The sequence below is a fragment of the Plecotus auritus genome (genome assembly GCF_963455305.1).
Source record: "Plecotus auritus genome assembly, chromosome: 5".
NCBI lineage: Eukaryota > Metazoa > Chordata > Mammalia > Chiroptera > Vespertilionidae > Plecotus > Plecotus auritus.
Genome location: NC_137776.1, coordinates 160,385,863 through 160,408,889, shown reverse-complemented (window position 1 = coordinate 160,408,889; position 23,027 = coordinate 160,385,863). Strand labels below are relative to the sequence as shown.

Here is a 23,027-nt window from a genome sequence, read left to right as displayed (position 1 = left end):
TGTTGAGACACATACACATGACAACCAGGGAACAATCCTTAGGTGTGTGTCCCAAGCTTTTTCTCCTGTTTCAGAAAGTGCATCAGAACACAACTGAGAACGACAATCATACGATAACCTTTAATTTTCTCTATTAAAATGACCACTGGCAGACCTTAATGATCATACAAAAAAATTTCAAAGCACCTCACAACTGATCATAACACACTTGTGAATCGCAACCCTGCCACTGAGAGCTCTAGCTAATGACTCAAACCTACTCTTTTGCAGATGAGGCCCACAAGATGGGATGATTCTTAAAAAGTCTTTGGAGTCAAATTCACAAAATCACCTCTGAGACCAATGTCCAGAAGCTTATTGTTTTTTGTGGGTTTTTTTTGTTTTACAAATGTTCACTTTTAAATATCCCTGCTTTTCTGAGAAAGGGGTCAAATATATGGTAATGAAAAGAAACTAAACTTTTGATGGTGAGCATGCAATGCAGTAGATATTGAATTACAATGTACAACTGAAATTTATATATTGTTATAAGCAATATTCCCTCAATAAATTTAATAATCATAATCATAATAAATAAAATAGCATCCAAAAAGAGTCATGTACGAGTAGCTGGTGGCTAAGCTGGATCCTGTGGATGGCAATAGAATAGAAGTGCTGGCCAGGGGAGATGAGTCTAGAAATGAGCAGTAGTGTGAGGCAGGTGGTCTGAGGCAGCCCAGGTCCCAAAAGGGGCAAAGTGCTTGAAGATAAAGGGGCCGAGTAAAGAACAGGATTTGCTTGACAGGCACCATTAATTTGTAGGGATTTCCGAGGGAAAGAAAGGAGGAAGGAAAGTACATTCTCTGAGCCTGTCCTGTGCAGGGCACCGATGAGACAGTAATGAGGAGCACAGAGTTCAGCCCGCCCTTGAGGACCCTTCTACTCAGAGGGAGCAGCTGGGAAAACCAAGACAACGCATAGGGGAAGAAATGTTATAATAGTGTGCTCGCACAGAGGAAGGTCCCAAATGTTGATTCTCAAAGACGTGTAGGAGTTTGCCAGCCAGACGGGTGGGAATGAGTGAGGATTTCAGTCCGAGGGAGCAGCTGGGGCAAAGGCAAGTCGATTGGGAAACTGGGCCCGTGTTGCCTCTTCTGATTTTTGAACAGTACTTGATATTCTCAGCAGGCATCCAATATATATTTGCCTGCTCGGATGATTCAATGACTGCTCAGGAAGAGAATCTGGTAGCCATCTGAAGGATCAGTTAAAAGGAGAATGATTAGGGGAGAGAAGCCTGCCCTGGGATGGATAAGACCTTTTCTGGTCCTGCCTCTGCCAATAACCACAGTATGACCTTGAGTGAGTCACCTTCCTGTAGAAGACTCAGCTCCTCCAGGTCTACACTTACATGATAGCTTGTAATCCTGACTTGATTTAGGGGTCTGTTTGGAAACCAGGTATCTTTATAAAATCCGGGATATGTTTTGTAATGAGATGGAGAGATTTCTCTTCTCGAAGTAGCTGGTGTGAGAATCCCTCTCAGAAGGGGACCTGGTTTAGACAAACACTTGATTACGGTTGGGATCAGAACTGAGGGCTGGTAAGGTGAGATCTTCGGAGCCACGTGGTGACTGGCTCTGAGGCTGCAGGGAAGAGGCCTGCTCTGTCATGACACAAAGTTTGTCTGTAGCTCCTGAGAGGGAGGGAGGAGATGAGAGGACGAGAGAGAGGGAAGGAGGAGGAAGAGAGAGAAGATGAGAGGCTGGGTACGCACAGAGCAAGGCCAGGGCCTGTGGTGAGGTGACAGAAAAGGACTAGACCTGTGCTCCTCACACTGAGTGAACTGAATCTCCTGATATCCTGCCGAACTCTCGATTCTGAGTTAGCAAGTCGGGTGGGGCGCAAACTCCTGCATTTCTAACAAGCAGCAGGTTCTGCAGGTGCTGCTGGTCCTAGAGCGTAAGGCTAAGAGAACAGGAAAGTCTCGTATGGTCTGTCAACTAGACCATCATGGGATAGGAAATGTGATTCTCCTCAACAGCACCAACTTTTTGTTTGTGTCTATCATGCTCAGAGATGCTTGTTCATAAACAACCTGACAAACGGCCAAGCTAAGATACCAGAGATAGAAGCAAGAGCTGAGGCAGAGACCCCAAGCCCCAAGAAGCCACAGAATTCAGATTTCAACAGACTGTGGAACTTGAAGCTGAGCTCATTCAGATCTCAAGGGACAGGGGAGACCCAGATGATAGCTCTCTGGGTCTTTGATACAAAGCCTTGTAATCGTCTCAAGGCCTTTCTTCCGGTGGTGAGACCTCTGATCTGGGGTCCAAGTTTGCTTATCTTCTAGTTTCACACCGAGTCCCTTCCCACAGAAGTGGCCAGAAGGGCCGTGCTAAGCCCTGTACAGCTCCCACGTTTCTATGTGACTGGCTGTCTTACATGCTTTGCCAGTGGCTGACACTTGAGTGCGCTGCAGTGCAGGCGACAGGCGAGCGGGACGCTGTCATCAGTGCCTGAGCTTCAGGAGGATGCTCGAGCAGGTGCCATGTCAGTGCGCAGGGACTAGGAGGGCTGCTTTGCAGAAGGTGGGAGCACGTGGTGGGGGAGGTGCTGCTACCTGATCTAACAGCCTGGCTCCTGACAGGCAGAGGGAGTGCTGCTCCTCCTCCTCACACTGAGGAAGAGAACTGCTCTAGGAGAATGTGGATCCTCTACAGACACAGGCCCCCGGTGGTCTGGCTGGGCATCTACACGGGTCTCACTGCCATGAAGAGGGGCTTTGAGATGATAAATTAAACTTCATTATACCAGCAGTCGTTTCTCTTTCTCTTAGGAAACCAAACAGCTCTCCTTTTCCAGTTGCAAGGAGTGACTGTGCAATCAGCCCCTGGGCAGACCTTGTCAGTGGGGCCATTGTGGCCTGCAGCACAGGCAGCCACCAGACAACAGGGTCCAGCTTCTCAGAGTGACCAGATGTCCAGAAAGCAAGGGAGTGCTGCTTTCTGAAGATTTCATGAAGGGGGATGTTTGCAGGGCATTGTTTTTTCACTTTGGTAGAACTACATAGCAGATTTGGGAGAAAGAATATAGTCATCGAAATATATAACTGGATCCCCCAGTTTATTAATAGAAATATATTAATATTTTTAAAAAATTGATGCATTTAAATTTTTAAAAAATCTTCCAAGTGGCAAAGTTCTCCAGAGCTGTGGTTCTTGATGTAAAAGTAATAATCACTGCAGTGAAAGGGGGGTGGGACTTATGCATAAGCTACATCTATTATTTTTATTTATACTGATACCTTGAAATAAAAGCAACAACACACACACATGAGACAGCTCCTGAGAGTGGAACATGATCCCACAGGTATGTGTCTAATCTGGGGGGGAAAGGTCCAGAATCACTACTTATAGTTAAGAGTTTGGAGGAATCTCAGGTTACTGAGGGTGACACTCTTATTTGGTAGACAAGGAAACTGAGGCAGAGAGATGAGTGACTTACCCGAGGCTACATCATAAACCATACACAGAACTGAGACAGAACTCAGCTGCTCTACTTGTCCCTGTAAAATCCATCTCAGTGAGAACATTGTTTTTTAAAATTTCACTCAATCTTCTTCCATCATCTAAAAATCAATTGGATCATTTAAAGAACCTGGTAATATAACACCAAAGTAACCATTAATAGCACTTCAAACTAGCTTCCAGTGTGGCTATTAGTCCTAAACTCTTAGGCTCAATAATTGCCCTGAAATTTAAGTGTTTTTTCCCCTCCAAATAATTTATTATAGAATACCAAAGATCTTTAATCTTCACAGTGGGCTATGCTATAAACTTGACCTATTTTTATAAAGTTCAGGAAACAAATACCAGAAAAAGAACCAATGTTATTCTAGTTTATATGAAAATTTAAAGAGGAAGAAAAGGGTCCTGTCCATGACACTGCAAGTAACATGTTAGCAGGAAATGTATTAGCAGGGCAGAATCTTAATGTATAAAAATAGTCACATTTTTCTCTCCTTTTTTCTTTGTTTTAAAATATATTTTTATTGATTTCAGAGAGGAAGGAAGAGGGAGAGAGAGACGGAAACATCCATGATGAGAGAGAATCATGGATCAGCTGCCTCCTGCACGCTCCCCACTGGGGATCGAGCCCACAACCCAGGCATGTGCCCTTGACCGGAATCGAACCTGGGACCCTTCAGTTCGCAGGCCGACGCTCTATCCACTGAGCCAAACCGGTTAGGGCTCTCCTTTTTTCTATTATCTTAAGGGAGAATGGCCAGACAGCAGCTTTTGATGGGCTGCCAATTAGTCTGGTTTGTACTGTCTTTTCTAGAACAATTTTGCAGCTCCCCAGAGGCTCACAGTATAACAAGGTGAGCACATCAACTGGGGATCAGAGCTTTGACAACATCTGCTTTGAGTCCTGTGCGTCAGAGGGGAGAGGGTCTCCAGGTGATGGGCTGAAGGAACTGGAGCCATTTCATCCAGGGAAGAAAAGATTTCAAGAACACGTGGCTGCTGCAAACCTCCAAAGGGCTACTGTGGAGCAGAGATGCACCCTGAAGCCCCCCACCCCAAAACAGACCTAAGACCCAGTGATGGGAATTTCTACAGATTAGTAGCCTAGATGACAATTGCAAAAAAAAAAAAAAAAAAAAAAAAAAAAAAAGAGGCCAATAAGAAACTAAGGAATCAAAGCTTGCTTGATGTGCACAGAACCAGGTCAGAGCAAGAACAACTTGAATGTCTAACAGCTCCGGCACCTCAGCACTGGATGCAACCTCACAACATGGCATAGCCCCGACTCCAGGCCTAGAGAGTCTGAGTCCCAGAAGTTGACATTTTTTCCTACCCCTCTATATGGCTCCCAGAGTGCTGTGTTTGCCAAGTTTTGACAAAAGAAATTAATATCAGACATTGCAGAAATAGGCAGGCTTTTTCTGTTCAATGAGTATTCAAGTTTGCATGAATACAAGGCCTAAGAGAAGTTTAAGAGATGTGATTAAAGTGGTTCCCACAGATAAGGGAGATCTAGTGAGTGTGTCTTATTGGACCGATTTGAACCAGCTTTGCCCTAATGCCATTCTTGTTGAGAGCCCTAGTGTAGGCTTGGGGCCAACTCATTTTTTTAACTTCTTCAAGGATGTAGGAGATATCGGTGTGCTCTGCTGTTTGCTGTGAGAGCAATAGGAAGATTTTTATTGAACTATGTTGCAGAATTGATGATGGTGACTTGGCACCACTCTTGTAGTCACTGGAAACAACACTGGCACAAGTGAACAGGCATTGGGTTAGGAGAAAAGCTGACTTATGGGCTTGCTTCTGCTACCCCCAAGTTACACTTATGGGTGGAAGTCAGAAAAAAGAAGCCAGAGCTGTTCCATGTGGTCTAGCAGGAAGGTGCTAGTAAGGAAGACAGCCTCTAGCATAAGCATGAACCAAAAAATGCAGGAACTTGGCTCAGGGTAGAATGAGATTCAAGTGCCACCTTTCGCCCCTACCAGCTGTGTGATTTTAGGCAAGTTAACCTCTGTTATGTTCCCATCTATGAAATAAGATTAAGGAGTAATGCCTGCCTACTTAATTGGTTTATTGTATAGATTTAGTGAATGAATGCGTAAGAACTTTGCAAGCTTATAGCAGTATAAATATAAGTAATCATTATTACTTTCCTGTAGAGGTAAAGCTATTACAATACGCTTCCCTGTGACTGGATCTGATTGGAAGTGAAGAAATCTGGGCGTGGCCTGAGTGACATGCAGTCTAAGAGCTACAGGGCTGGGCATAAAGATATTTTTAGCAAATGCTCTTGGTTGAAACTTCACTAATCCCTGTTCCATGAAGCCACTTGAATCACATCTCTGAAACCTCACTTAGGTCCTATACTCATGGCAATGGAAACCTGAATATTCATGAAATGTAGTATCTGATAAACTAATTTCTTCTTGTCAAAACTGGGCAAATACAAGTCTCTGTGGAAGCCACAGAGTGGGGTCTCATGCTCAAGTGTATGCAGTGGTAAGCCCCCTTGCTCTTACGTTCCTTTTTAAAATCATAAACCTGTCAAACGTAATCTGCTTATAATAAATATGGAGAGAGTTGGAAAACCAAATGCATAAATATATAAGCCTAGCATGGGTTGTGGGGATAAATGGTATATAAATGTGTTTGCTGCCTGAGTAAGGCAAACAAGTGAAAGTAGTACTAAGAGAGTTACTGGACTAGAACTGAGGGAGACCTGAGAGAGCATCTGGCCCAGCCCTTCCACTTGACAAAGGGGAAGTTAAGGCCTAGAATGATGAATTACTTATGTAAGGTCTAGACCTGGGGTGGGGAACCTTTTTTCTGCCAAGGGCCATTTGGATATTTCTAACATTATCCGTGAGCCATACAAAATGATCAACTTAAAAATGAGCCTGCTATATTTGGTCAAACATTTAATTAACTCACCCCTAATGCCTTGGCAGGGCCAGACCAAACGATTTCTCAGGCCTTATATGGCCTATAGGCCCGACGTTCCCCACCCCTGGGCTAGACCCAGGCTAGGTCAGTTATTGAACATTTATTATTAATGTTCAATCCAGTGTTCTAGGCCCTAGAGATACATACATAACACAGTTGCTCTCAAGAATTGACAGTCTAGTGGGGGAAATCTGATCCAGGTACTTCTGCTGATAGTGAATTTTGGATGTGATTAGTGCTATAACAGAGGTATCCACACAGAGCTGTGGAGGATATGGGACTATTTACACTGGCTCCACAGAATGTCAAAATGAGAGGAGGGAAGTGAGAGGTTATTTCAGCAGAGGAAAGAGCATGAGCAAAGACATGCAGCCTACCTCCAACAGAATGTTTGACTCAGAAGAGACCTTCGAGACCAGCTCTTTATATAACTTTAGAACTTCTTATGTATCACCCTGCAGAGATGATAATTCAATTTCAGCTAGAACATTTCCAGTGAGGGGAAGCTGGTTACCTCACAAGACAGAAAAGGTTTAGTGCTAACCTTTTTAGTTGGCACTACACTGTAAGGAGGGGACCTGTCAGAGTCTATCTCTTCATTGTCGCTGAATAACAGCCCTAGTAATACTTGGTCTCTGACTTCCTCTCAAGGGAATAAAAAAAATGCCATGTGTTTTAGAACCTTTGACTTATAGAATGTTAGAGCTGGGAGGGACCTCAGATAGCATTTAGTCCTATTTTTAAGAATCTCTCTGTGACTCATGGACCCTCTTTGAGATTGTGATAAAAATGTAGAGATACTCTCCCTCAAAATTCACATGTGCACATGACATAGGAAACGCTTCGTGGAGTTTCAGGGAATTCATGGAGTCCCAAAGCCTGTCCCTTTTAATTTACTGATAGGAAACTGAGGCTCAGAGCAGTGGAATGGCATGAAGGAGCACCATGAAAGTGATTTCCCATGGCTCAGACCACAGTATGAGCAGAAGAGTCAGACCTATGAGTCCACCCTGGAGACAGGCATTGACAAAGTGAAGATGTTTGGCTGCAAGAGGATCTGCTATGCGGCAAAAAGGAGACCTAGGTTAGGAGTGTGAGTGTCATGAACACTTTCTTTAATGATCTGAAGGTTGGTTTATAGAGAGGATTTAGACTTTTATCTTTAGCTCAAAACCAAAAGGTAGAAAAGAACTTCTGCCAGATAGAACTGCCCTTTAATGGAACGTACTGCATGAGAGGCACAGAAGTCCTTGTCATTTGACTTTTTGTGGACACAGAACAGCCTCCTGTAGAAGGGACTACAGCATGACAAGAGTCTGAATGGAGTGACCCAAACTGGACTTGATTATGTAACTCTAAGAGTGATACTCACTCAGAGGCAGCTCAGGTCTCCCAGAGCGTGTGGTTAGTAAAGAAAGTGGTAAGAGAGGAAGCAAAGAAAGTTCAGGATGGCTGAGACCTCAAGTGGAAGGTGTGGGAGGGTGGGAGTAGTAGAGAGAAATGAGATTTGGAGATATAAGCGGAAGTAAAATGTTGAAGGGTCTTACACAGCATCATGCCTGATATTCAAGAATAAGGGTTTGTATTGAGTAATGGGACAGAGAAAGAAAGCAAAAGGACATAACAGTACATTTCAAAAGAGGAATGAACAGAATCAGTGGTGGCTGCACTAGCAGGGAAGTCAGGAGGCGAGAGAAGAGACAGGCTGTGGTGATGAGCTGCAGGTTTCACACGGTGGGTTTGCAGTGCTGGTGACAACAGGACACACAGGGGAAATGTCCAGTGATCTGAGATGCTGGCAGTGACCAAAGGACAGTGAGGTGGAGATGCCCAGGAGGCAGCTAATGAGCCGGGATTAGAGTTCCAGGAGGCCAAGATATGAGACAGATTAAGGGGTTATCTACAGAGATGAAGTAATTTCTTTACTAAGTCTTAAAAATAGATACATTTTCAATTTTAAAAAGTATAGCAGGAGTAGAGGTCTAAGGAGTTTGCCCGCAGGGCTGACTGCAGTGTAGAGATGGTATAATTTAAAAATGTGAGAAGGAAGAGTTGGTAAGTTAGAGGAGATCTGTGATTAGAGAGTGAAATAAAAACCTGGCAAAAAGAAGCTCCAGGGAAGAAGAGTGATCCACATAAACACGGTCTTAATTTAGTGTGCACTCAATGGTGTGCTTCGGCAGGCAAATTATGCTAATGTTCATTTTGGCAACAACACAGGTGGAGCAGTATGAGTTACAAAGTGCTTTTGAATGGATCATAGTTATTCTTTAAACAGTATTTTCTTTTAAAAAAAAAGCCTTAGAGCAGTGGTCAGCAAACTCATTAGTCAACAGAGTGGCAAACCGTGGCTCGCGAGCCACAGTTTGCCGACCACTGCCTTAGAGAATATGACTAGAATGTCTCTCCCAATTTCTCTATCAGTAAATTAAAAATCACTGTAAGTTAAACAAGTTGCTTTCACATCCATCCTTTAAGGAAGGTGATTTCTGCTAGGACTCCTGGGAAAGGGTCACAGAGGTGCCAGGACGTGCCTGGGTCCCGCGTTAGAGAGGCAGTGGAAGCACAGACTGAATCTAACATTCTGATTCTGCTCCTTAAAACGAAGATGAAACACAAAAATTAAACACTGGCTCAGATTTTAAGAAATAACTCTTGAGAAATAAAATTAAAACAAATTAAGTCTGGCTTTTTTCCATTTAAGTATTTCCCGTGGGGATCTATTCAATGATGACTGTAGGAGGTGATGGTTAAAGTGTACAAAACTTGTTTATGTCCAGTAAAGGCACCCGATAAAGGAAAGACTGTGATTGAAAAAAAGTAAAGTTCATAATTTTCTCAGTTTTGCCAATTTCAAATATCATCCCAGTAAGCACATTTAAAAGGGTTTTTAAAAATGAATTTCAGAAACTAAGAATTAAGAACAAAGAGGACCTATCTTCCACAATAGTGAAACGAATTAGGATAACAAGTAAGAGGGTTAAAGGAGAGGAGAGAACTAGATGTTCCCTAAATCTCCTTGTGGTTCAAACCCTCTGGGCTGAACATTGCAAACAAACAAACATGTTGGGGGAAAATATCATAAACATTATGTGCTTTTTGTAAGCATCATTATTGGAAACCCCTCCCTCTGTACAGAAGGTCTTCTGACAAATGAATCGTAGTTGCCAGCTCTACACTGAATCCAAACACTTGGCCCAGGTAACTGGCCTCTGGGCAGCACCTCAGGCAAGGAGAGGAAGCGGAGGCTGAGATCACCAACGATGAAGACGTGGGTTTCCACAGAGCTGGACAGTGCCTACAAACCCACTGGCCTGCTCTACAGATGAAGAGCCTGAGGCCCGAGAGAGAAATGCCGTGTGCAATTCATCACACGGAAACATTCGAGGCTGGATTTGAACCCAGTCTACTTTCCACTCTACCACACCCTTCCATTCCTCTGGAAAGGTAGTTTGGGGGGAAGGAGGACTCCAGGGTCCCCTCTCCCCAAAATCAAAGTGAGTTGTGTTTGGATTAATATGCTCCTTTTGGGGGGACATATAAAGTCAGTCACGTTGACTTAGAGTCGCACCTCATATTCGGGTAGATATGACTTGGAACTCTGAAAACAGATTCTCACACATTAAAGTGGAGTTTATAGAAACACCAGTGGAAGGAAATACAATATCCCATCCCTTGTAGAGAATACTTACTTGCCTCTCAGGATAATTTGTCATGTGTATTACCTACTTACAATTGTCACTCACACGCAGAGGACTTTGACAGGAAGGCTGGAAACAGGCATGTAGAGGCTTTAGGTTAATACTGGATTCTCTGGCACGTGTGATGCAATGGGCCTCATTAAGAGACCAATGCAAAGGAATGTTTCTGAGGATGCCACCTACTCTGATAGCTTCAGAGTCACAGAAAAGAATGTGTTTCTGTCAATCTTGTCTGGTGAAGGCTGCCTCATGGTGAGTAATTCCAGTTCATGGTGGTATTTAACTTCTTGCTGACATGGTTTATCCTGTCTTTGATTATTATTTTTAATTGCTATTTATTACACGTATGCTTCCCCCTTGTGGGCAAGATATGGAAGGAATTAAGAGTTGGAATGATCCAAGGTTTGGAAACATTCAAGATACAGCCCGGAAGTTGTCTCTCAGGAATCTGCCTGTTGTCTGCACCTTTATCATCAGAAGTTTTGGTCTCTATACCCACTAATGTGATACCTCCTGCTATTTAAAATACCCAACACGGTTATCAAAGAAATGGCAAACCAAAGCCTAATCTAAAATCTATCACTTACGGTAAAATAATCACAATGTATAATACGTACCTATGACTATTTTGCACATTTTGTATCATTATCCAAAAAAGCGTGAGGTTCTTGAAGCAAGTATTTTCCTTTTAGTTACTATTTTCTCTGTAGGCTCTAGCCAAAAGTTTTGTATGTACAGTAGAGTTCAATCAATGATTATTGAATAAGTTACATTATTTAGTATAAATTTGTCAAGGAATAGGTGGGGGAGAAGCAAGTTATTTATACAAGTTGGTTGCTTTAATCAAATCAAAGCTCGTTTAGTGTAGGGGAAGTAGGCAGGCACCGGTGGAAGTTTCTTCGGGAAAGGCAGGAGAGGTGAGAAGACCAGCTTTCTCTTTGCAGCTCACTGAGGGAGCATGGCCACCCTCCACTCCTTCCCCGGGAAACTGAGAGGAACAGCCACCACGCAGAGGTTAGATCTTGTCCTTCATTTCAGCCTCAGTCCTCCGAATGACTGGTGAGCAGAAGGGGGAAGGTGGCTTGGGTACAGGGGTCAAAGCTATTTCAGATTCTCTCCCTGACTCCCTCTCCGCCCCTTCAGCCCTGACCCCGAGTTGTGAGAACCCATCGCTAACAGCCGGGACTTACTTGGCAGCAGCATCTTTCCTCAGCTGTTCATGCTTCATGAGGAGGTTCTTTCGGTCTCGGAAGGCTTTCCTGACCTTGTAGCCTTTGTACACAGCTTGGATTTTGAAGGCAGCGATGTCCTGGATGGCTGCGATGGACAGGGCGCCGTGCTCCAACATGAACTGGATCACTTCGTGGCGCTCACCAAGCAAAGCATAATCGAGGGGAGTGTACCTGAGGCAGGGAGAGTTTTTCAAGTGTCAGAATGTAATTCAAGGTACAGCTAACTGGCAATACATGCAGGAAAAGGAAACATGCGAAGACATGGAATATTCCTCAGGCAAAGCAGCTCCTTCTGTTCTCTGAGGGGTACAAGCAAGGGGGAAGATGGGGTCAGGTGCTCTGTGCTGCTGACCGCATCAATTCCTGAGTTTTGCTCACTGGCTCACAAATTGGGGGCTGTGAGAACATGATCCCTTTTCCTCTTTCCCATGTTCCAAATAATTCTCATTCCTATCTGAAAGAGTACTGCAAATAATATTCTGTGAGATTCCTAATTTGAGTGTTTATGAAATAAAAAATAGCTCTGGCCAGTGTGGCTCAGTTGGTTGATCATCGTCCTATGTACCCAGAAGTCGTCAGTTTAATTCCAGGTCAGGGCACCTGACTGGGGTGCAGGCTAGATCCCCAGTAGGGGGCATCCAGGAGGCAGCTGATCAATGCTTCTCTCTTATTGATGTTTCTCTCTCCCTCTCTCTTCCTCTTTCTCTAAAAAATATCAATAAAACATATTTTTTTAAAAAAAATTAAAAATATACCTCCAAATGGAGAGATTTAGTATATGATAAGGAAGGCTCTTTAGCTGGAGAAAGGATGAATATTAAATAATGCTGAAACAACTGGGTAGCCATCTGGGGAAAAAATACTTATATCACATTTTACTCTAAAATAAATTATGAATGAGGCCAAGATCTAAATATATATACACATAAAAGAAGTCAATGATGCATCATAAGAAATCATGGAAGATTTCTTAAAAATTGAAGAGGGAAGTCTTTAAAAAAAAGGTACAAAAGTCAGAAACCTTATGCTCGCTAAATCCAACTACGTTAAAAAAAACCAACACACACAAAATAAAACTTTGCAGGGCAAAAACATGAAAAACAGAGGTAAAAGGGTTCCCATAACAGGAAATACTAATGGCTCCTAAACATATGTCCAATCTCACTAATTTAAGGGAAATACAAATTAAGACTCATGTGAAAGAGCATTTTAATAATTAGATTAGCACACACCAGAAAGTTTAAGAACCTACTGTGCTGGCAATCTTTCACACACTACCTTCATCTTTAGGGAGAACAATTTGGCATACCTATCAACATTATTTATGTATCTGCCTTTCAACATAGCCATTTCACATACAGGCATTTATCCTCCAGATCCGCTCTCCTTTGTGAGCTGCTTTATGTGCAAGGATATTCACAGAAGCACAGCTTGTGAAATAATATAAGAATGCAAACAACCTCAATATGCATCAACAGAGGACCAGTTAAATAAAGCACAGGCCACCCATGCAATGAAGTCATCAGTGTATGAATAAATAAGGAACAATCTCCAGGATCTCTTGTTAAATGAAAAAAGAAAGAAAAAAGTAAGAAACAGAAGAGTATTATGGTATGCTCCACTGTACAAAAAAGAATTTATCCATGTGTGTTCACCTATATAAAACTTATTTCCAGAAGTTTCCCAAGAAACTGGTGACAGTGATGCCTGAGAAAGAAACTGACTGTCTCAGAGGCAAGCGTAGGAGGGACAGTCAGTTTTCACTCAATGCCCTTTTATGCCTTTTAAATTTTGTACAGTGGACATATAGCCCCTTTTTGATAAATATATTATTTAGAAAGGATAAATATTATTGTCATGTAGTTGTGTGTTTCAAATGGCTCTAATTGTGTGATTGTAGGCAAATTCCTTTTTAAAAACACATTTTTCTATTTTTGGAAATATAAAATAAATCAGATAAACACAGAAGAAAATAAGTCATCCAAATCACCACCCTCACAATTAACCACTGTTACTATCTTGGCAGATATGCTTTCCTTTTTTAAAGAAAAATGACTACTTCATGAAAAGGACACATCTAAGAATTTAAACAATGTAAAAAATAAGAATAGTGAAGTAAAAACACCCCAAATCCCAAATTCCACCACCCAACAATGGTGACGGTAACTGTCACTTCTTAAACAACTTACTCGATGTTTCTAAGCCCCAGCTTTCCTCATCACAGACGTGGCATGAAGGAAAAAATAAGAATGTAAAGACTGGCATTGTGCCTGGCACAAAGGAGTTCATACGTATCGGATTACTGTTATTATAGGACATACATTGCAGTATGATTTGTGACACCATAATCACTTATCATAAATATTATTTCCATTGGACCCAAACTAGTATTTATGGCCACCTAATGGCTGCCACTGATCTGATTCCTCTCTGAGTGACTGTTACTAATTCAATGCAATAAGACATGTTCAGAGAAAATAATAAGCTGCTATCTGAAGTGGAATAAATGATGATTATATGAAACATCATTAGACACAAAAAACTATCCAATAATTACAGAAAAAAAATATCTTCAAAATTCATCTAATAGCTATAGTAAGCCATAGAAGGACAAAGTTTTTAGTATAAGCAAAGGGTGGTTTGGCCACTTCAATAAGGAACTGAATTCAAAAGGAAGCCCCAAGTGCTAAAGTTAAGGAATCCTCATTTAAGGGCAGCTCAATCTGCCACTACTGTTCAGGGACCAGAAGGCCATAAGTAGAGGTGCCTACGTAAACTTTAAAACATTATTTATACGTAGTTAAAAAAATTTAACTACATATTAAATGGTAAATATTATCATACAATAGAGCTAAATTGAATTTTAGAGGACATTTAGGGAAATAAAGTCAATAAACAGACTCAGAAAAATTAAGCAACTTGCTAAAGGTTATATAACTAGTAACCTGCAGAATCTAGAATGAAACTAAGATCAAATGTTTCCCTATTCAGTAATCTTTCTATAGCACATCTATCAATTATTGAGTTTAAGTCTCTTAGAGAATGAAACTTCTAAAAACGTGAAATAACCTATATTTAGTAAGTTGATCATTTCTTCTATAATAAAATGTAGTGTCTTTCACATAGTACACAAGCAAGATTATAAAAATCTGGTTTATGAAAGTAAGACCCAAACTATGCCTATACTTACAAATATGACAAAAGCAAAGAACAGGTAGCATAAGATGCCTAAAGAATGCTGAACCGGGAGTCAGAGACCTGTGAGACCTGGACATTCCCTTCCCTTCTCTGAGCTTCTGTCTTCTCATTTGTAACAGTGAAAAGGAGGTGGGAAGAACTAGATCTCTCAGGCAGTTTTTGAATAGAAATTGCATTTCAAATGTTTTTAATATTTTTAATACGAGAAAAGTGTATTTTTATTAGGAGACAACTCAAACAAACAAAAGTAGAGGGTATAACGCCATAATGCTTTGCACACTCATCATCCAAATGTAACAATTAGCAAGATCCTTGCCACATTTGCTTCATCCAAGCCCTTCCTTTTCACTTTTCTAAAGTATCTTAAAGCTAATCCCAGAATTCCTATCATTTCATTTCCCTGCATTTCAGTATTCATCTATAAGTAATATGAACATAACCACGCCACTATTATATTAACAAAATTAACAGGAATTCCTTAGTAAGATCCAATGTCAACTCCATATTCAAATTCCCCCCAATTTCCTAAAAAAAAATTTCCCCCCAACTGGTTTATTTAGGATTCTCAGTCAATTTTTGCTCAAAGAAACACAATCCAAATACCTAGCAAGGTTTTAAGATTGAAAGTCTGCATACCTAGAGTTCAAGCAACTGACCATATTGTGATTATTACTATTGAATCTTTCTTCACCCCCAATTCAATTTAGAAACATTCAAGTGCTGTGAATATTCCCATCAATATCAGAGTGTGGCTGTCAGAGAGTTATTGACCGAAAGCCAGCAGGAGCTGGCAAAAAATTATGTCTAAGCAGTGCACATCAAAGGGTTGGTGTCAATGCATGAGAAGTAAAAATTAGCCCCACATTGATGGTAACCAGTCAAGAAACAATGTAGATAAAGACGAGACAAGATACAATTGGACCTGCCAAGTGGGAATGGTCTGCTGGGATGAGCAGAATGCCTAAACCAGAATGTCAATATACATAAAAGGCAGTGCCAAGTTCTGACATTTGTACATCAAGGTGCATTGCTGATGAAACATTAAAGGGGCCTGGAATATTGCCACTGTCTCTTTTCATTTATAGATTGGCAAGTTCAGTTAGGCGGGCTTTTGCTAAGGTCTTTTGGTCTGTAATTAACCTATTCTTTCTCCAGGAGGCAGTAAGCACCTCAATTCATAGGTTTACTTAGGTCTGGAATTCAATGCTTCACATATAAATGGGAACGGAATTGCAAACAAAATGTTTTTTTACTGTTTCCTAAAAAATAAGAGGCATGTGGTAAACACTGTAATAGAATAAATGCTTTACAGAAATAAAACATCACTAATTCTTAAACCTTCCTTTTGGTGGTTTTAGGATTTCAGAGGGAGAAATCATCCCTCTCACACATCTGCTTTCATGTCACAACCTCAGCCTTGAGGACTCCACTGTGCTTCCAGCTTCCTTAAATGCCCAACCCCCTAAATCTTTAAATATTGTTTGTTTTGTAGTTATCATATGACTATAATAGAGAGTGCGTTCTTTATATAATTGCTACTTAAAGTAAGGCATACTAGTCTGCTTTATCTAATTCTTCATGTGCTCCAAGAATTCCAGAAGTTTCTAATGCAGGTATAAAGCAGGGCAATGCTTACTAAGAGCCTGACCATACCAACTTGACAACCAACACTTATTTACTGAGCACCCACTTCATAAAAAGCACTGTACACTGTACAGAGATGACCATGATCCTTAGGAGTTCTCTGCTAATAGGGAAGACCGAGTACACAAAATTATAATATAAAGTGAAATGTGCCAACTGCTGTAAAAATACAGTGTAGGGAAGAACAAAGTTTGGGACACATGACTATGGGATCAGAACAATCTCCTTAGATGAGATGGCATTTGAACAGAGGAATGACATGATTAACAATTACATTAGAAATATGACTTAGCAAGGCTACTTTGGAAGCTGATGAATTGAATGACGAAAGGTCAAAGGGGGGAAACCAGCAAGGAGACATTGTGCTAGTCCGAGAAAGAGTCAAAGTGAGCTTGATTTAGACAATGATGCTGGTAATGAAGAGAAGATGACTGTGAAGCAAGGAGAGATCCCGAGTCTGAAATACAGTTTTAGAACCCATCAGGACCCAGGTGACTGCTGAAGCATCAATGGCTGGTCAGATCACTAAAGGAGATAGGCTGAGCGAAGCGATCCAGTCCTTGAAGAATGTTTATATTAAAAATAAATTTAAAAAGAAGAGAAGCCAAAAGAAATGAAGAAGGAGCAGACATGATTAGAAGAGAAAATAAACTGTCACAGAAGCTTAGAGAAGATAGAGTCTCAATAAGGTAAAGAAGAGGAGGCAACAGAAGTAGGATGCAGAAAGGCCAATGAGAGTGGACAGAAAGGACAACTATCACTTTTCAACTAGAAAAAGACAGATTTCAGTAGACGTGAGATGAAGCCAGACTGCAATGGCATGAATGGTGAGCATGAAGAAATGCAGGCAGTGAAGACAGTCTGAGAGAAGGAAGACTTTGGATGCAGAGAAAGAGTTGGAAGATAATGGATGGGGGATATAAGTATGGGGAAAGGTTCTGAAAGAGGTAGAGAAGATGACGGGGTTGGCCCCCGACCGGAGGAGCATGTTTCCGCTGAGACAGCTGCCCTAGAGGAAGTCCTTCCTTCTCTTCAAAGTTTCCATGACAGAAAGGAAGGACTGGTGGTGGTGGTGCTAAGAGGATAGGGATGGTGTGATAGCAGGGGCCACTCTAGTTAGAGCATCCACAAACTATGAAATCTAGAGCACAGACCTGGGTTGGGGAGTTCAGGTATGGATGTCTGATTACAAACTTAGTTGTTACCTACAAATTACCAGACTCTAGATCCAACACCACCACGAATCTCTTCTGCTTAAGTTTCACATTAGGCCTGGGTCCAGGGGGAACAACCCTAGCCTAATTCTGTCAGTTTCATATTATTCAAGAATTCTGTATTGTCACTAAAATCCTGAACTTTCAGCTTAGCTTCTCATTTTTTCATGCTACATGGTGGCACCTTTGTCCACTAACTGATAATATTCCCTCATCAAGAGAAACTTCTTGATATATAACCCGTGCCACTGGCCTAACCGAATTCCTAGTCCTGGTCAATCAGGATCCCCTGTCTTTGTGCTAGCCACCAGCTAGAAGAAGGCATGTTGTTTCCTCATCTGTAAAATGTGAGCTGACCCTACGTGATATCTAACATCTGAATAGCTTTAAAATCCAGAGATTCTAAGTCAATACTGCATAGAACTTTTGCTCTTTTTTTTCTGGTTCAGGATTTCTTAATGTTGTGTTTCCTTATGAGTATACTTATTATATCTGAACCAATATCTAAATTTGAGATTTTAAAAATCTGGCTGAAAGGATGTAATATAAACAACAATACATTCTTTTTTATCAACAGCTGACTCACCTCTCTTCATTGTTTTCCATCTGATTAGGAAAAGCAGCGAAGTCTAGTAGTAATTTAATGGCATCAAGGTATCCGTTGTTACAGGACCAGTGCAAAGCTGTTCTTCCCTACAAGCATGAGCAAAAACCAAGTACATCTGGAATAGTTATTTTTAGACACGTAGTTAATTATGCTAACTCAAAAAATAAACAATTCTCTTCTCAAATTACTTAATTACAGTAAGGAAACATATTAAGTATACAGTGGAGAAAAGGATGGTATCATAACCAAGTGACCAAAATTATCACTACATTACGTGGCATCATTTAAGTAAGAAGTAAGACCAATCTTACACAAATTCATTAGGAGAATGAGAAAAGAGGTACTACTTCCTAACTCTTTTAATAAGGTCAGTGTAACACTGCTACTGAAACCTGACAAGTATAATACAAGGAAGAAAAATTATAGGTCAAACTCTCTCATGAACACAGATGCAAAAATCTCAAAATATTAGCAAATAAAATCCACTAATATATACATTTTAAAAAATGTATATAAGTGGAGTTAGCATCTGGAAAAAAACATACACAATGTAATCAATCAATGTAATTCACCCTATTAGCAGCAAAAAAGAAGAGAAATAATACTATCATGTTGATAGATGCAGAAATAGCATGACAGAAATTAAACAGCTATTTGTGATTTTAAAAAGCTCTTAGCAACTAGAAATATAGAAATATAAGAGAACTTATAGAAATATCATATCTAATGGTAAAATATTTAAAGCTTTGTCCTTGAGTTAAGAATGTCAACTATTGCCCTGACCGGTTTGGCTCAGTGGATAGAGCGTCGGCCTGTGGACTGAAAGGTCCCAGGTTCGATTCCGGTCAAGGGCATGTACCTTGGTTGCGGGCACATCCCCAGTAGGAGGTGTGCAGGAGGCAGCTGATTGATGTTTCTCTCTCATCGATGTTTCTAAATCTCTATCCCTCTCTCTTCCTCTCTGTAAAAAATCAATAAAATATATTAAAAAAAAAAAAGAATGTCAATTATCACCAATTCCATTCAACATTATATTAGAGGTCCTAGGTAGTTCAATAATTTAAGACAAGAAGTGAAAGGTGTAAGGACTGGAAAGGAAGAAAGAACAGTGTTATTACACACATACAGCATGACTGTTATGTAGATAATCCAAAATAGTGCACATAAAAACACTACATATAAAAATAGAACTGGAAAGTAGGTTAATATAGTACTTATGTAAGAAACTGGCAACTTGTAAAAAAATGTAAAAGGTATAGCCAATTATAAAAGATGTATTTCTAATAACTTAGGTATAAGGACCATATTTATATTTTTTCATTATGTTAATTTTATATAATAACAATCTTGATAAATATTTATTGAAGGAATTAATAGGACATATATTTTCTGACTTGGAAAACATAATATACTAGGAACTTCAAGGAGTTAAAGAAATTAAAGTAGCAAAAAGTCAATATTGGCTAAATTGAAAGAAAGCAATATATTACTACACAGCTGGGGGAAGCACAGATTAACCCACATGCTTTAGAAATCAGTTCAACAGTATATATCAGAGCAGAAGCATTCATATACCATTCATTCTTTGATTCAATAATCTCACTTAGGAAAAATTATTCCAAGGTAATAATATAAATAAAGTTAAATGCACAAAGATGATTAATGAAACATGATCTGTAATAAAGAAAATGTGTCCAGCAATAGGACGTTACTTATTTAATTCTAAAATCTGGGTAACAGGCATAGTTTGGACCCTGACTCCCTCCAACTTGCCACTGTAGTCACTTTATTTGGGCTCCATGAGCTTTAACTTCCTTATCTGTAAAATGGGGATAATAATAGTAACTACTCTATAGAACTTATGTGAAGATTTAACTCTTAGAATTCTTAGAACTTTGGAATATTAAACATCCATGATTATGAAAAAGATTATAAGCCAAATAAGAAAATATTGGTGATAATTTTAAGTGAACAAAACCAACTGTGGTTTGTAAAATCACATCATATATATTTATATACATATATATCCATATGCCATGTATATATATTTTAAAAGGTATAGAGTTATTCCCATTAAAAATTTGTTAAATTATATAGGTATATGGGCAAGGATTTGAAGAGAGCATGGGCAAATAAAAATCATTTTTAATTAGCAGATTTGTGGGGGATCTCTTCATTTGGCAAATTATCGTTTTACTTAATTTCAGTGAACAAAGAAATAAATACTCTAAAACACTTGGAGCAGACAATATAGAAAAGACCCAGACTTTCTACCTCTTTGTCTTGAATGTTAGGGTCTGCATTATTCTCCATGAGCACTGCCATGCAGTTGATGTATCCCCCATACGCAGCACACTGCAGAGGGGTTCTTCCTGCGTAATCCTGCACATTTGGATTGATCTTATTTTCTATCAATATCTGGCAAACATCGGCATTTCCTCCCAGCGCTGCCCAATGAAGAAGAGAATGTCCGTCCTGGTCAACTAGATCTACCCTTGCTCCACCTGAAAAAGCAAGAATATAATGAAAATGACTATCATAGAGAACAAACAGACCCTTACATGCTTTATGCTTAGCAAAATGCTTCCACATATATTATCTACTTCAGATTTTTATAACAAGCCTGTATACATTGGTCAGGTTTGGCATCATTTCCCTTTTACAGAAAATAAAACAGGATCAGACAGGTGAAGTAACTGCCAAAATCACACAACCACCAATAGGTGGAGGTAGGCCCTTGTGTTTCTTGATGCCTGGCAGGTGCTCTACCCTCTATCCTCTACCCAGGCAGCTCTGCTATGTAAGGCTGTATATTTCAAATGGTGAATGCAAGAATTCCTACATTTTGAGAGTGACTTTTTTTTTAATTGTTGACACTATTACAGATGGCCCCATTTAGGAGCACTCTTAATAACTAACCTTTAATAAGGGTCTGAATCACATCTTTGTGTCCCATCTCACAGGCTCGGAAAAGTGGAGTATGTTTCATGACATCAGTAGCATCTACTTGAGCATTATTTTCCAATAATAGCTTCACGGTGCTGACATGGCCAGAAAGGGCAGCAGCATGTAAAGCTAAAAAGGGAGCAAGAGAAGGTGATAAACTCATTAATTTTTTGTTATGTTTTTATTGATTTCAGATAGAAGGAGAGGGAGACGGGGAGGGGGGGAGAGAGAGAAGCATCAATGATGAGAGAGAATCATCGCTAGGCTGCCTTCTGCACGCCCCCTACTGGGGATCAAATCCACAACCTGGGCATGTGCCCTCACTGGGAATCGAACCTTGACCTTCTGGTTCGTGGGTGGACACTCAACCACTGACGCACGCCAGCTGGGCTGATGAACTCTTTAATAACAACTTTACCTTTTTGTTATTCTAACTATGCATCTTTTCCTGTTTTGATTTCCCTATCATTTTGGCTAAATGCAATCTGATCTTAAAGATTCTCTTTTTCACTTTTGTAGATTTCTATCTTCCTTTCTATTCATAGTATTACTCACACTTTTCCCTTTCTCATCTCACTATTTTCTTCCTTTGCATCCTATTGGTCTGAAATTGTCCCCTCTTCTCTGTTACTAGTTTACTATCTTTTCCTTTTTCTGAGAGAGTGAGAGATAAACAACAACAAAGAAGACAAATAATTTAAATGATGCAGGCAATACTGCCCACTGACCCCTCAATAAGCATATGCCCGAGGGATGGTGGCAGGAGACATCAATCCTTCCTTCAGTGGTTACACGAGCTACTCCTGCGGCTGGTACCCACATGCTACTGAGAGCTCCCACATCTCACTGCACTGAGTGCCTTTTTCATACAACATGGCTCCAAAAGCACGTCAGCAGTCTCCTCAGGGCCGTTTAGGAAACAGCAATTCCTTTCAACATTGGAGAAAACACTGAGATGGAATGTGGTCTCTCCTCTGGTGCTTTTGGAAGAGGTTTCAAAGAGTGGCTGTGACTATATGAGAGTTTCCTGTTGGACTGACCCCTGCTATGTTTCTCTACTTTAGTGCTTGTCTCATCCCATCACGCTTTAAATTCTATTTAAATTCACTCTATAAATTCTGCTGAATTCTAACTATCTAGAAGCCTGGGCCAATTCTTTCAAAGTGTTACAGCTCTATAGTACCTAGAACAAACAAACAAACAAAACCCACTGGCCCTATGTACATAAACAAGAAAGTATTAGATAGTGATGAATGGTATAATTAAAGTAGGAAGTAACAAAAGGTATTTTGATTTTAGAGTAACTGGTGGTTAGGGAAAGCTCTGCTAAGGAACTGACATTTAAGCTGAGACCTGAATGAGAAATGCGGCGATCTGGAGAGAGAGTAGCTTGGGCAAAGGGAACAGTCCGTACAAGGACAGGAATGGATGTGTGTTTAGGGAAGGCAAGGAAGCTGCAGCACAGCAGGTAGACAAGGCCAGGTCATGAGTGGCCATGCAGGTCAGAGGACTGGAAGACACTGCAGGGCTTTGAATAGGTGAGTGATATTGTCTGATTTATGGTTTAAACAGAAAACCTCTAGCTGTTCTGAGGAAAATGCACTGTAGGAGACTAGGCTATAAGCAGGGAGATCAGTTAAAACTATTGCAGTAGACTGGGTGCAAAATGATGGCTCAAACTAGGGTGGCAGGAGTGGAGAAGGAGAGAAAGAAAAAGATTTAGAATATATTTTGGAGGGGGAGTCAACAGGACTTGTTGACAGGATTTGAAATAGGATTTCTGTCCATATCTTCTGGAAATCTGCATTTCGACCAATAGCCCTAGTAATTCTCATGCATACCTGAGTTTGAGAACTCTGACCTAAATGGATAAATGTTGGTGTGGCTAGACAAGATTCGGATGGGTGTGTGAGATTTCACATATCTGAAGTTCTGTCACTTCAGGTATGTGAAGAGAGCATAGAGTGGATCATTCAGGTTGATAAATTTTAGCTCAGTATAAGGAAGAAAATTCTAGAAGAGTTAGGTTAAAA

At 40.4% G+C, this 23,027-nt stretch overlaps 1 protein-coding gene across 3 annotated transcripts in view; it reads right to left on the bottom strand.

Annotated features, from left to right (window-relative positions):
- INVS (inversin) overlaps nucleotides 1-23,027 on the bottom strand; it is a 126,219-nt gene that overhangs the window by 19,767 nt on the left and 83,425 nt on the right. For all 3 annotated transcript variants that reach the window (XM_080669945.1, XM_080669946.1, XM_080669947.1), the window contains 4 exons: nucleotides 20,968-21,123; nucleotides 20,323-20,552; nucleotides 18,028-18,134; nucleotides 11,344-11,556 (listed from right to left, as the gene is read on the bottom strand). In XM_080669945.1, coding sequence (XP_080526071.1) covers nucleotides 11,344-11,556; nucleotides 18,028-18,134; nucleotides 20,323-20,552; nucleotides 20,968-21,123 — 706 coding nt within the window. The remainder of the gene's footprint in view (nucleotides 1-11,343; nucleotides 11,557-18,027; nucleotides 18,135-20,322; nucleotides 20,553-20,967; nucleotides 21,124-23,027) is intronic.